Source organism: Lycorma delicatula, chromosome 12, assembly GCF_047948215.1.
Source record: "Lycorma delicatula isolate Av1 chromosome 12, ASM4794821v1, whole genome shotgun sequence".
Classification (NCBI taxonomy): domain Eukaryota; kingdom Metazoa; phylum Arthropoda; class Insecta; order Hemiptera; family Fulgoridae; genus Lycorma; species Lycorma delicatula.
In genome coordinates this window covers 69,188,932-69,204,399 of record NC_134466.1, presented here as the reverse complement: position 1 = coordinate 69,204,399, position 15,468 = coordinate 69,188,932, and the positions used below count along the sequence as shown (strand labels likewise).

Below are 15,468 nucleotides of genomic sequence, written 5' to 3'. Positions count from 1 at the left end.
CTGTGGTGGCCTGTGTGCAGGCATTTCCCCCTTCCTGAAGTAATGCTGCAAAGCGGTTCCCAGAAGGAGTGGAAACCCAGGGGTGGAGGTTTAGTCGGTAGTGTGCAGAAATACATATGTGCTTAAAAATATCTTGTGGAATCTGTTAGCGAGTCGACACTGCTTCAGCGCCTGTAAATGGGGTTCCTCCAACTCTATAACAAGGCTTGGAAAGTACTACACGAGCTACAAATAAGGATATTGACGGTATTTGATAGTCAAAGCCTTATGTATATACCAGGTTAACCAAACATATAGGTTCAGTGGTTATTAACAATAAATGCGCATCCAACAGTATCGCTCTGTTTCGATCCATTCGTGTGTACCAGACTGTGTCCGAGTTTGCCTTTGAGAGAATATGGTGAAACATTTGCTGAAAGAAAACAGGTGGTGTTGATTCTTTATTGTATTTCATGAGGTCAAAATAAAATTTATGAGGTGGATTGTCCATGGAGGATATGAACACGAAAAATAGATGTGTCAACATTCATAAGGTGCAGTAAATGTCTGGTAAGAACATGGGGACGGTCCTTATATCTTCGAAAATTAAGTATTTCCAAAAACTGCGCCAAAAGCCGGGTGATTTGACTGTCCCTTAAGGCGGGTAAAATAAAATGCCTAATACCTGATTCTGTCTATCTCAAAGTGATGGCTCACCGCAGTCAACAAGGATGCTTACTATAGGGCTCGATTCTAAAGGCACCTGTAGCAAGCCGAAGGAAAGGATGATGTACAGCATCTAAAACATTTGAAGCAGCATGGTATTACGTGCTGAAGAGTAGGCAACACAAGCATAATCCAAATGGGAACAAACCAAGAAATAGTAAAAATGCAAAATGGTAACACCACACACACACACACACACACACACACACACACACACACACACACACACACACACACACACACACACACACACACACACACACACACACACACACACACACACACACACACACACACACACACACACACACACACACACACACACACACACACACACACACACACACACACACACACACACACACACACACACACACACACACACACACACACACACACACAAAACCTCTAACCCCCAAATGCATATCTGTTCAGTGCCCACTGGTGTCCTGTAACCATAAAACATGTCTAAGAACCTGCTTTGAAGTAATACCTGTGTAATGCAAAAAACCACATCAAAATTGGTCTAGTAGTTTTTGAGGAAAATGGTAACAGATATACTGACACACACGCGCATGTGCGCACACACACACACACACACACACACGCACACACACACACACACACACACACACACACACACACACACACACAAAACCTGTTACCTCAAATGCATATACAGTCTCCATTTGTTGTAGCTAAAAAAGACAATGTAACTCTCTGCGAAAAATTCTGTAATAGTGTTTAAGGATTCCAAATATGTGCATGCAACTGACTAACTTGAAGTCAGGTCAACAGTAAATTTGGGCTATGTATAAACTTTATACCTTAGGAGATCTACAGAGAATTATACCTTAAACTTTAGGAGATGTGTGTCTCATATTCAACAATCCTTAGAGCCGATAAGTATGCAACGTGATAATGCTGAGCCACACACACCACATGCAACTGCCAAGGCTATGGTGAAGTTGAAATCTGAACCTATTCCATACTCTCTGTACTCAACAGCTTTGGCGTCTTGATTTTCACTTCTTTCCAAAATTAATTGGGATATTACTGGTGTTCATTTCACCACGGATGGTGAATTGAAGGATGCAGTGAAGTTTTAAGCATCAATAGAGTGAGAAAACTAGTTCATCATTATTCAAAATGTGTAGCTAAAAATTGTAACTACCAGGAAAAATTAGTTAAGTTTTTCTAACAAATAAAATGTACTTTATGCCATACTTATTTCATTTGATAATTTGTTTTACTTTGGGGAGTTATGAGCAACTGTATATAACATTAGATCTTTTTAAAGTAATTAGCAGTTTGTGAATGGTTTTGCAGGTACCACTGCTGTTAAATCGTAGCTGCCTTATGTGTTTAGTAATCACTATAGCATGTAGTTGAATTATATATCTGATAAGTTTTCTCTCATTCCCACATTTCTCATAAACTGTTTTTGTTAAATTCAAAATTTCATCTTTGACTGTTCTTACTGTTTCATTCTGACGAGTTTAATTATTAGATATTAAATTAATTTTGTACTTAAATAATAATGATTATAAATAAAAACACAAAACAATATATTTTTTTCAACTTTTGCATTTCATTAGTAATAAACAATTACTTATTTGAATAGTTATAATAAACAATTAATTTTATTTTTTCAGATGTGTGAATTTGGCTGGTTCTATCTAGTCTCTAAGATAATTGACCTTCTAGACACAGTAAGTTGTTGACATTATTATTATTATTATTACTAAAAATTCTGAGACAACTAGGTTTAACTCCATTTTGAACTGAATTTAGACAAATAGAATGAAAATTAAAAGAAAGAATAAAATAGGATTATCAAATGCAATTGATTCACGAAATAATATTAATGTAATAGCAGTTATTACTGACTGACATTGATGACGACTATCTTATTTGAGGAGGTACTTCCAATATATCCCCATGTTATTTTCTTGCGCCTTAATTTCATTGTTAACAAAAAACACCAAAATGAAAACAACTTAATGACATAGAACTTCAATTGAATAAACAGAGATGACCTTTAAATGAAATAACTACATCTACTATCCAAGAATTTCAAAATATAAATTTATTTCTACCCTATGCTTCAGTATGGAATGATGACCCTTTTTTTGCATTTCTGGTACTATCCAAGGTTCTAATTTTTTATATGGGAGATGCATTCAAAGCCAAACTAGAAGCTGATGCACATATTAGGCAAAATCATTGATCAATCACAGGCTCGATCAAAATATAATTTAATCCAATCTGCATACCTTAACTCCAAATAATTTTACCTTATATAAGTTTCTCGTGCTATTTCTCATTTGTCTAAAACTTGTGGTGATTCATGAAAATTCCCTTAAGCTTCAGAGTTGAAAATTCTGCCAACAGAAGTGTTTACATCCATCTCTTCTTTCATTTTGTAAGTGTTCCAAATATATGACTGTTGGAGGAAATACATGTCCCTGCACCCTCCCCAATTGATTCTGCTTTTTTTGTTTTTTTAACGCTCTCTGTAATTCACTTTCTAAAATTCCGAAGATCTAACCATATTTCTAATTGTATATTTTACATATTCAAATTTTTATTATTAATATATCTAATAAAACTATCCAAATTAAAAAAATAAATTTAATTCATTGTTTACAACTTCATTCAAATTAAAAAACTTAATTCAATGTTTGATATATTTGGTTTTTTAATTTGGATAGTTTTACTAGATGTAAATTAATAATAAAGATTTGAATATGTAAAATATAAAATTAGAAATATGGCCAGATCTTCAGGAATTTCAGAAACAAGTTTTAGACAGAAACAAGAAATAACATGAGAAACTTAAACAAGTAAATTTGCATAAAGCCTATCAGGAAAAATTATTTGGAATTAAGATACTATATGTAGATTAGATTAAATTAGATTTTGATGAATCACAGGCCTGATTTTATCCAATACGTGCATCAGTTTCTAGTTTGGCTTTGAATGCATCTCCCACATAGAAAATTGGATAGTACCAGAAATAGAAAAAAGAGGAATTATAAAGAATTAGAAAACTGAGGAAAAAGAGAAAATGGATTGCGGACTGCCTCTGATATGGAGTAGTTTACAATCTTAACCAGGAACCAGCCATCATAAGTATAGCCTACATTTTGGGAGAAACTACTCTTTGAATTTAAATTTGTTGAAAAGCATAAGCTTCTTCTTAACTGAAAATACATTTATTAGCATAAGACTTTTAGAGAGCCATAAACAAATATTAAGCTCAGAACTTTCTCCTGTCTTCTTCTATCTGAGATCAGGAGGAAAATGTGATTCATCAATACACGATATATTTGATTATACTTGTAAGCTTTTTTGCAGTAATAAATGTACAGATTAAACAACAATCCTAGGATAGGGATGAAACATTTTTTGCTTTATCTGCACTTATCGCCTGCAATAGGAGTGTCTTCTGCCTATGAAATATATAAAAATACAATTTTAATTACATACATTAAATAATGAAAGAGAATTGAGTAATTAATTTAGAAAAAAATGTTCAATAGTTCTGAATAATGTTTTGTAAGAAAGAAAAATTTTATAATTGATAATCATTAACAATAAGTATAATGTAATTTTTTATACTAATTTAAATTTTATTTACAGGTTTTCTTTATACTAAGGAAGAAACAGTCACACGTAACATTTCTTCATGTTTACCATCATGCCAGTCTTGTATTAGTCAGTTGGGCGTATTTAAAGTATGTAAGAGGTAAGAAAAATACTTGGGTTAAGAAAGTACAATGGGTATTTTGAAAATGAAATACAATTAGCTATAAAAACAAAAATTAAATTGAGAAAAAATATGGTTAAATTTATTAAATACCAAAATATCAAATTTATCTACATATTTTATGTCGACATGAAGGTGCTTACTGCAACATGATACAAACAACTTTCAGTAGAATCTTGCGTAAGAAGAACTGCTCAATACTTAAAGTGCAGGACTATTCATTAACTCACAAGGGGCTATATCCACCTTACCTAGAACTAACAGAAATCGATCCGTTTGTTACAGTCTTAAAAATAATAATTGTCAGAATGTACACCAAACTATTTCAGACTGAAAATTATAGAATAATTATTAGCAGATATGATCATTCAAATTTCCATTAGTAACTAAGTGTCATCCTTTCTCTGAGCTTGTGCTAATGTATGAATGCCTCTTCAAATTTTAGCACCAATCTTTCATTGAACTAATATTCATAACTAGTGCTCATAAAAGCATTAAAAATATATCATTACAAATTAATTATGGTATACTTTTTTCTCCACTAATTAGAAGCAGAAGATATAATGCATATTACAGATGAGTAGAATGTACAAAGGAAAGTGTACTACATGAAAACTGGCTTATTTTCAGCAAGGACATGGGTAAGAGTAAGCTATTTCTTACCTTCTTATATAAGAAGAACAAGGGTACATAGCATCTGGAAAATTTTATCTATATTTTAAAATTTTATATATATAGTCTTAAAAGAATGAGATAGCGACTGAAAAGATAAAAGATAAAATTTTAAGAAAGGTAATCTCTGATTCAGAAAGGATGTGAGTTTTTTTCTATTGTTTTTCAATTTATGTATAGAAGAAGCAGTTCAGAAATTGAAAAAAAAAACAAATCTGAAAACTTTCCAAAGACAAAACATAAAAATGCTAAGTCTTGTCGATGTCATTGTTATTTTGGCAGAAATCAAGAATAACTCAAAAGAGGTTTTGAATAGTGAAAATTTATTGCTTGGACAGATTCAATAAAAAATTAAATTTGATTTAGTACGATAGAAAGGAGAGTATTGAGGAATTGAATATTGAAATAGACACAATGTTAATAATGCATAAATAACGCACAATGTATTAGAGAATTTTATGTTACCAAAAATGAACATTTGAAAAATAAAAAGGAAAAGAACCTCAAGACTTTGAAATGTAGCATTAAGTTGGATATTGAAAATTACAATCAAGTATGAAATGAGTCTTAAGACAAATAGGAGGTGAGAGAGGTTTGTGGCAGAATCTTGTAAAGACAAACTGGGATGGTCAGTCATAGATTAAGAAATTCACATCGGACAACTATACATGAAGATCAAAGTTTAATATTTATAAATATAAAACAGATGACTGAGGACATTTAATGTAAAAATTGAAGTTAAAAGATTACTTCGTAAGAGAAAGGGATGAAATAGAGGAAACCAGATAAAATAACTTTCTGCATGTTTTTTTAATTTTTTTTTTAATGAATACTTAATATGTAGGGCTGAAAAACCGCTTTTTCAGGGTGAAAGTTGCCTTTTGCCTAGCTAATCTAAATGAAAAGAAAATTTTCAAATTAAAAAAATATGCACATCGCACAAAATTTTGAAAAATGGCAAATTTTAAGCTTGAGGTCTAAGGAACATGAAAAAAAAATAAAACCTGTAATTTAAAAATTTTATTATTCATGCAAAAAAACTCATATTTTCGTAAAAAATGGCAATATTTTGTAATTTCTTTCAATTTTTACAAGGTTAAACAAACCTTTATAAATAGTAAACGCATTTTTCATTCTCAAATTTTTTATTCAAAAAAATGCACTTTAAGTTGGATTTTTGGAAAAATTTGGGCATAATAGATCTTGATAAGAGGGTTGTCCTGATGATACTGTTTGTTACATCAGTGCCGCATACTTTTTAACATGCGCTTCGGTCATAATTTTGATACATTCAACAGCCTGGGAGTACAAGGGAAGCTTAGTAAATCTGGCCGCAGAGCGGTGTGCCAGTCTGTATAAGATTTTTGATGTCATCTGTGATGTTCCTTAATAGTAGAGAAGGAGATATTGTTACTATCACTAAGAGGAGATAACTATGAATTATACTGACATAATCTCTGAAAATTCTATGTTTTGAATAGTCTTGCCCTTGAAAAGTAACATAACATAGCTTTCAACACTCAGTTTTCCCATAAAAAAACAAAAAATTTAAGTTTCTTGTTTTGATCATTTTTGAATCAATGATTCATAATTAGAAATAATAGTAAAAAATTATAAACATTTGTTTAATCCATTTTGAAGATACGCAAAACAATAACTGACAAAAAATTTAGGTTTATTGTCACCAACCCCTGAACGAAATTGAATAGTGGCTTACTAATAATGTCTAATGTCTTATTGTGGTCTAATTAGTAGAAGCGGTATGAGTTTGAATCCAAATACAACAAAAAAATCTTCTTTTTTTTTGGCTCTCATAGAAGTATGGAGCTTGGCATTCTGATAATGCTAATTAATTAATTCCATAATTATCAGAATTGAGGGCATTAAATTATGTTAATTTAACCTTTGAATAAAGGTTTTGAAATTGGGACCCATAAGATCTGTTTCCTTGCCTCCTGAATAATTGTGATCAAATAGCACCAATGCCCCATATACAAAATTATTGGCTGAACTACTAAATCCAGTCTGGAGATATCAAGAAAAAATTAGGCAAACACATATACATACATCCTCCAAACCTTTTTGTTGCTAAAATTGTATTTTTTTTATGAGATGAGATCATAAAATGTAAAGATCTCCAAAAATCTTGACATTTAAAATTTGATTTCATTAGCATACTTTTCCTTGTATAGTATACTGTGCAGTTATACATAACTGTGAAGCTGGGAAAGTAATTAAAAATATTTTATTAGTGTTTAGTATTAGTAGTGTACTAAATTTTTTCCAGCTAATAATAGTTCTTTTACAATTTTTTTTTCAGTTTCTATTGATCCTTTAGACAAAATATTAGAGTAGTCCCTTATTGTTATATATAAAATAGCATTGCTTTATGAAAATGCATTTTCTATTATTAATTAATAAATACCAGTACTCATTTTAATAATAATTGTTCTGATTTTTTTTTCTAGGAGAACAAGGTGTTTGGATCGGGTTCATAAATACATCAGTACACATAGTTATGTACTTTTATTACTTTTTGTCAGCCTTTGGAGAGTCTATGAAACCATACCTAACATGGAAATCATACATCACTAAATTTCAATTGGTAAGTATTTTATAAGTAATAAAATTTTAATATTAAAAATTCTATGAGTGAAATAAGTAAATTACAATTATTATTCAGAAATATTATTATTATTCAGAAATCTTGAACCAATTCTTGGTTCAAGAAGTGGTTCAAGAACTTGGTTCAAGTTTTTAAAATTCCAAGGTTTCTATTTTTTGCACTGTCAAACAATGATTTTTGTTAATTATTAGAAAATTGTCATTGCAGGACTGTCCTGAAAACTAAAATTTCTTGCTATCACAATACTTTGTTCCTTTACTTCAAACAAGGAAGTAAAAAAATAGCTGCATTAATATCCTGGAATACTTTCCTACTAGTGAATAAGAGTCGAAAATACAAAATTTATCCAGACTGATCTTGTGCTGTAATTTTGAACTAGATGTGCCACATGAGACCACCAGGTTGGTCTAGTGGTGAACGCGTCTTCCCAAATCAGCTGATTTGGAAGTCGAGAGTTCCAGCGTTCAAGTCCTAGTAAAGGCAGTTATTTTTACATGGATTTGAGTGCTAGATCGTGGATACCGGTGTTCTTTGGTGGTTGGGTTTCAATTAACCGCACATCTCAGGAATGGTCGAACTGAGAATGTACAAGACTACACTTCATTTACACTCATACATATCATCCTCATTCATCCTCTGAAGAATTATCTAAACGGTAGTTACCGGAGGCTAAACAGGAAAACAGATGTGCCACATGAGTGCACTAATGTTTGTATTGTTTGTTGCCTGGTAAACAAACAGTGCAATGTTTTGTTGTTCAGAGAGCAGCAGTGAAAATATCAGTATTTGATTTGTTGCATTTCAGAATGCATGAAGCAAAGAGTCAGCATTAAATTTTGCCTAAAACTTGAACATTCATGTTCAGAAACCATTTCTGATACTTTATTAACAAACAGTTACCAAACTGTTTGTTATTACTTGATAACCTACTTTTAAAGAAAGAAATAATAGGTTTTCAATTTCATCAACAATCTCAACACAAAATTTGAACAGGAACATTAGGACCCAGTAAAGCTTTGACTTCTGCCTTGAAATTCCCTGCACCTTAATTAGTTTCTCATTGACAATGAGGTAATTATATAATTGGAGTTCATTGTATACTGAAGAAAGAACTGTTAACGTAAAAAAATTAAAAGAAGGGCAATAAATAAAGAGAGAAATACAGTCAATGTATATTGATGGTATTGTATTTAAGTTATCAGATGGCTAATGATCTGATTTCTAAGAATTTATGGCTGCTAATGAAAAGGATGCGAATTGCAATTTTTTGTTCTCAAAATTTAAGAAAATATTTGTTATTTTAAAAAATAAGTCAAAAACGACATTATAGGTTATTATACTAAAGATTCTGGTATATTATTTTTTTTACCACCACAATACAACCATGGACATAGACGTATATTAATGATGAATGAAATGATAAGTAAAACAACTGCTGAGTTACCAGGAATCAAACCCAAGACCATCAAATGATCTAGAAGCCAACATGCTGACCAATAAATTTCTAAAATTTATTTTAGAAGTTACATATAAATATTTTAGACATACATATTAGTTTTTACTCTATAAAAAAATCAAGTTAATAATATCAAAAAAAAGTATACATATGATAAAAGTCTAACGTTGAGAAGTTTAGAGTAAATGATCAGTGAAGTTAAAACAACTACAAAAACTGATTTAACTGATTAAAATTTAAACTGCTGTCATTAAATTGAAAAATAAGAAATCACTTATTTTGGGTGATACATAAGCTGCAGCTCCATTTCATTTATAGTACAAGATTTTTCAATTCAATCCTCCATATAGCATAGCAGGGATTACATAACAACTGGTCTTAGGCAACAACTCTATTGATGGATCAATAAATTAGATTTGGAAACTGAATCTATTAAGGAAAATTATTCTTTAGATCAAAGAAACATCTAAACTTATAGCATACTGACAAAAACTCATATAATCAAATATCTTCTTGATATCCACCACTTTATATATTGTCGCATGGGTTGCAGTATGCATTCTGTGCGGCTCGATCAGGATATTGAGAGGTTGTAGACAATATACAATGTTTGTATGTTCTTGGTTAATAAATTACTCGTGGCATTACATTAATCGTATCGAACTGGATACTCTCCTCGCTGGACTGATGTCTCGCAGACTCACACCTGTTTCTCTCCACGTTGGACCGTTGTCATATGTCTCACAGACTGGTTTGCAGAACCCTCTGCCAAATTCACACAACTCACAGCTTCTTCTCACTGAACTCCTCACAGAACTGACGTTAAGCCGGTATCGTAACGCCTCACAGACTGGTCCGTGGTACTCTGTCGAACTGAACTTTTAGCTGGTCTTACTGGGCTATTTATACTGTTAGCCTCGTTACCTGTAAGATCGAACCCAAGTCGAAGTGTGAGAAGAGTCAATCGAAGCTTTGTTAATTCCAAGCCTGATCTCTTCTCATCGTACAACAGGTGTTCATTTTGTGTTAAGAGGTAGTATAACAAAAGACGATTGTAAAATGGAACTATTCTTTTCAAAAAGGACTCCTTGTTCCTTTCTGGATTCTGCAATTAATTACATTTTCCATTGCTTTTGTAATGACTGGTTAAGAATCTGTTATTCAGGCCCGCTATACCGGTCTTGTTACAATAACATATTATATATCAGTACTAATAAAAAACCTAATAAATACTGAAAAATGAGGTAAGGATGTCAATGTACATTTTAAGGCCCATCCAAACCAGTCGTATACTGATTTGATTCCTTATTATGATTTTAAAGATCATAATAGTCAACATGAGTAGAGTTCAAACAAGAAACATTGCAATGACCAGGGATATAGAACACCATTGAAGAGAATGATAGGACAGTCCCTAGTGGTTTGGGCAGTTACTGAAAATGTCAATTACCAATTAGTTCCATAGAAAAAATATTTTTAATTTAAATTCAACAGGTTGAGATTAATAAAAATGACTGGGTACACCGAAGATGTACCCAGCCAAAGATGGGAGTTATAGTTCAATAAGTAACTGGAGAATCATCTTGCAGTTTTAGACTAAATAAGTAAGATTTAATTAAGTACACTCATGAGCCAAACATTTTTATCGTTGCATTAGCATGGAATTCAGCAATCTGCCAGTAGATTCTGATTTAATAAAGCTGCCCAAATTGAAATTTAAAATTTTATAAAGAAATCATATAAACCATTTTTGTCGAGAAATTTAAGGGTCTGATTTGTTCTCAAGCTATGAAATAGAGTGATCATTCTGATCATACAAAATAAATAGTTTTGTATTTAGTTGTTTAATAGATGATTTATTTATAGTTAATGATAAAAATCTAATAGATTTTCATCTTTTTTTACAGGCACAATTCGCATTCATCATAATTTACCTAGGAACGTTAATAGTAAATGATTGTACTTTACCAAAAGTGTACAGTTATTACATGCTTGCAAATGGAGTATTATTCTTCTATTTATTTTTAGATTTCTATCAAAAAGAATATTTAGGCACAAGCAGAAAAACAGAATCTCCAAAAGTATTTAAAAAAGATGATTCATACGGAAAACCACAAAAAAAAATTGCTGTACCAGGAAGTGAATTCTGGAAAGTATTCACACACGGAATGACTTTTATGTGCTTTCCAGGATTACAGGATGAGTTATACAATAATGATGATGATGATGATGATGATAATGGTGATAATAATGATGATAAAACTCAATAAATTAGTAAAATTTCTGAACTCATATCATTTAATTCTTTCTGAGTTTTTCACACTACTTGTAAAAAGTCTCATAATAGATATACATAGGTCACCACGTTTTAAAACCATAGTGTTTAAAGCATTGCAATATAAACATGTGATTTGTACATAACTTTATTTGTTGACCGTATATGTAAAAAAATAAATTTTATTACTAAAATTATTACTATAAAATGTTGAATAAAAAGTAAAAATTATTTGTTTGTTAATTAAATTTTGTTTTATGTTTAATTTATTCCTTCTTTTATAATATGATGTCTAATACATTTAATACTTTTTTATTTGTTAAGTCTGGTTATGACTTTACTTATTATTTTTATTAAGTTTATTTTTTTAATACAGTTAGGCCTACTCATATGAAATTCATATTGTACAGGCCTAAGCATAATTTCAATAAAAATTTTAAACGAAATTCACAAAAGAAACTCATGGTCTAGATTCAAGTATAAAAAGGATGCAGGAAAACCATGAAGGACTAAACGTTGTTTATGCTAAGGCTAATAAATGGCACTAATAATAAATGCAGAAATACATCATGTAATTTTTACCTAATTGGTACCAGTACCTGACAAACAACATTAATGTTTTAATAGTTGAATGATGAATGTGAAAAAACAATTAAAACAAGTAAAATTTAAGTTAATGATTACAAATGAAAGAACCCGTAGTTTCAAAAATTGATAAACAGTGACAAAGTACTGTAAAACAAATATTTTTTAGCAGGATTTTTAGAATAGGTAAAAAAAAATATGTACCCCATATCTAGGAATTAAACTAAACTTTTTTAGTTAAATTTATGCTTTCTATTGGTATTGTCTGAAATGATAATAATTGTTTACATATTTTTTGTTCTAAAAATCTAAAATATTTGTTTTAGAGTGCTTTGTTACTGTGTGGGTATTTATCAATTAATATTAGACAGTCTGAAGTATAGATTTAAATTGGTTTAGTAATTTTTCAGCTAAATTTACACTTTCTATTGGGATTTCCTTAAACAGTAATTTAAATTATTTATTTTTTATGCTTATTCTAAAAATCCTCATTTTTATCTAAAAGTAAAAAGAACTGTTTTTGTCAATTAATTTATTTTACTATTTCTCATTAGTACTATAGGGTAAATAAGTAAAATATGAACACATAAAATAAAGTTACAAATTAAAATGAGAACCTCCTTTTTTTAAGATTTTTTAATAATTTACCTATAACTGGATGTATGTACATATACACTTATGTTCTCCCGTAAATCTATTTTTCTTTTTGTTTGTACAAACTTCAATGTTTGTAATCGTTTGCTCTTTATCATCAATGTTTTCTTGTTCAAACATTGCTGGCCATCCACTTCTTCAACTCTGTAAAAGGATTCGACTGCAGACTCTGTTGAGCAATCTGTTAGGCCATACTTTCTTTTAAAGCAACATCTACTGGTTAAGTACATATGCCTTCTGTCTTTCAGAGGTGCCTATATTTCACACGCCATAGCTACATTTTGATTTTGTTTCTTTGCATCCTTTACATTGCATACCTACTCTGTAACAAATTTAATTCATTACATTGACACTTTCTCTTTTCTTTATAACCTATCATGCTTTCATTGCATAAATAGATTAATAAGGTGTATATAATAAAATTAAATAAAAATGTGAAATAATTAATCAGTTAAATTTTTAAATAACATTAAACTACATCAGTATTAAATTTTTTTAGTGTAGAAAATTCTATAATCTTCCACTTAAAATAACCATTAATCTTGGGTAATTATTAACACTGAATACAGTATATATATATATATATATATATATATATACAGATGTTTCAACAAAATGGTGGGCTGGCTGCACTTTTTTGGATTCTATTTGTAAAACTAAACAAAAAATATCCTTAGGAAAAATGGCAATTTCTCCTTCATTCTACCATTTTGTTATTTTTATATTAAAATTTATACCTCAAGTTCGAATAGAGGAATAACATTAATATTTTGTAAGCATCTTTGTAAAAGTTTTAAAATAAAAAAAAAATCAGGATTTAACAAAAAATTACAAAATGGTGCAAATTACAAAATGGTGGTCATTTTTATTTTTCAATCCATAGTTTTGAACACAATCACAATGTATCAAGAGCGACAAGAATCCTTGTTGTAACTTCCAAAGTAGCCATCAACAAAGATTTTTCCTGAACATACAGGCAGGTATTTTTAATTTAATGACTATCTTTTGGATTTTGTCATTCTACCAAATCATTTAAATCGAGAAAATTCTCTTGCTCATTTGCCAAAAATCTTCCACATTTTTTGGAACCTCTAAAATTAAGAGGAAATATGTGGTTTCACCATGATGGAGCTCCAACACATTTCAGTCGGTTGGTATCATATTTCCTGCATAAAACTTTCCATGAAAAAATGGAACACCTATATATATATATATATATATATATATATATATAACCTCACATATGTTTATATACATCACAAATTTCCAGCAAATAGAAAGTTTGTATTACAGCTTCAGTAGCTGATTACCTGTGGCTTTTTAGCTGGCCAATGAACTTTACTTCAGTTACAAGAAGTCTGTGTTTAACAGTTTTCGTGTGTAAATCTGTAGGCTGCTAATTCTCGATTAAGTCCACAGCAAATAATTTTTTCGATTGCTTTCTTGGAGTTACATCCATTATTATATATGAAAGACACACAGAAGAAAAAATGATTTTGTATATATGTGTGCACACGCAATGTCTCTGGAGGTGTAGGCCAAAATTAGAAACAGATTCTGAAAAACAAAAAAATTTCATGTGTACAAATAGGCCATCTCTCACCGAATTAAGAATAATAATAGTTTCTGTATTAGTAAGAGAAAAAAATCACAAGATTGCCTGATTGATTGATTGATTGAAAACTTTTTCTGCAAATCACTTCAACAATTTCAGTCAGTCATATCTCAGTTGTTTATAGACAGACTTGAACTGGGGTTCCATTTTATCTAATAAAACTAATATTTTCAGAGCTATTATTGATTAAAAAACTTAAATGGCTGTCATTTGTAACTAATTTAAACCTATTTAATTTATGAAGGATGTTGATGGGTACATGTGTAATCAAATGCATTAAAATATCTCAAAATTTTATAAGATAGAGGGTAGGACATTTATCCATCCACATAAACTTTTTTAATTTGATGTCATGAAATTAGTGCCTTAACTTCAGCCAACACACCAGAAAATGTTTCACACATATTGAGAATAATCAGTAAAAATTTTGAATGTTTGGATCTTATAGGTAAATGTTTTTTCAAAATTTCCTTTGTCAAATGCTATGCATCTGAAAATAAGCAGTACAAAGAAACTGGTAGCTAACTAGTGTAAAATAAGATATTTCATTAAATCTAAGCAGAATCAACAACCAATAATCAACACACTATTCGACACTCTATGTTGAATAATTTCAACTCCTATGAAGTCTGTTAGAAAATTATGTGAACAGAACAGTTTGTTATTCATCATACTTACACATCCTTTAACTATTTGGGTGCTAACAACTTCAACATATGGTGATACATATATTTTCCTCTTATGCTAATGATCACATATTAATCTGAGTATTTGTGTTTACTCTCATTAGTTCCCGATGTTCTTTGTCTAAATTACACAAAAAAAAACTTGCTTTAAAATTCATATAAAATGAGTTTTTCAAACATGCAAGTTACAGAAATAAAATTTAAAATGTAACCCATAAAATATAAAATAAAAAAATATACATACAGAACAGTGTGTTCTACAAATTCTGATTCATATGTCAACAGAGTTCCTTCTTTTCAACCCTTTATGTCTTAAGTATTTTCCTCTGATGATTAGGAAATAGTATATATTTTATTATCTAAATGCTACAGTTTTTTGCAAATATGTATGTCACAAAAAAAAGATTTTTTTTAAGTGCTAC

At 30.3% G+C, this 15,468-nt stretch overlaps 1 protein-coding gene and 1 long non-coding RNA gene across 8 annotated transcripts in view; one reads left to right on the top strand and one right to left on the bottom strand.

The window, feature by feature from the left end:
* LOC142333419 (very long chain fatty acid elongase 7-like) overlaps positions 1-11,754 on the top strand; it is a 115,040-nt gene extending 103,286 nt beyond the window's left edge. For all 4 annotated transcript variants that reach the window (XM_075380478.1, XM_075380481.1, XM_075380479.1 and 1 more), the window contains 4 exons: positions 2,361-2,417; positions 4,351-4,456; positions 7,618-7,754; positions 11,139-11,754. In XM_075380478.1, the coding sequence (XP_075236593.1) occupies positions 2,361-2,417; positions 4,351-4,456; positions 7,618-7,754; positions 11,139-11,501 (663 nt within the window). In that variant the 3' untranslated portion in view covers positions 11,502-11,754. The remainder of the gene's footprint in view (positions 1-2,360; positions 2,418-4,350; positions 4,457-7,617; positions 7,755-11,138) is intronic.
* The window catches only part of LOC142333421 (uncharacterized), a 65,346-nt gene that overhangs the window by 10,014 nt on the left and 39,864 nt on the right, over positions 1-15,468 (bottom strand). Inside the window, exons 4-7 of one of the 4 annotated variants that reach the window (XR_012758601.1) lie at positions 15,039-15,167; positions 14,056-14,302; positions 12,740-13,067; positions 3,495-4,160 (exon numbers count right to left, since the gene is read on the bottom strand). This is a non-coding gene — a long non-coding RNA (uncharacterized LOC142333421). Of the gene's footprint in view, positions 1-3,494; positions 4,161-4,602; positions 4,735-11,816; positions 13,068-14,055; positions 14,303-15,038; positions 15,168-15,468 lie in introns of those variants that run through there. The other 3 variants (XR_012758600.1, XR_012758602.1, XR_012758599.1) reach the window with 3 other exon arrangements.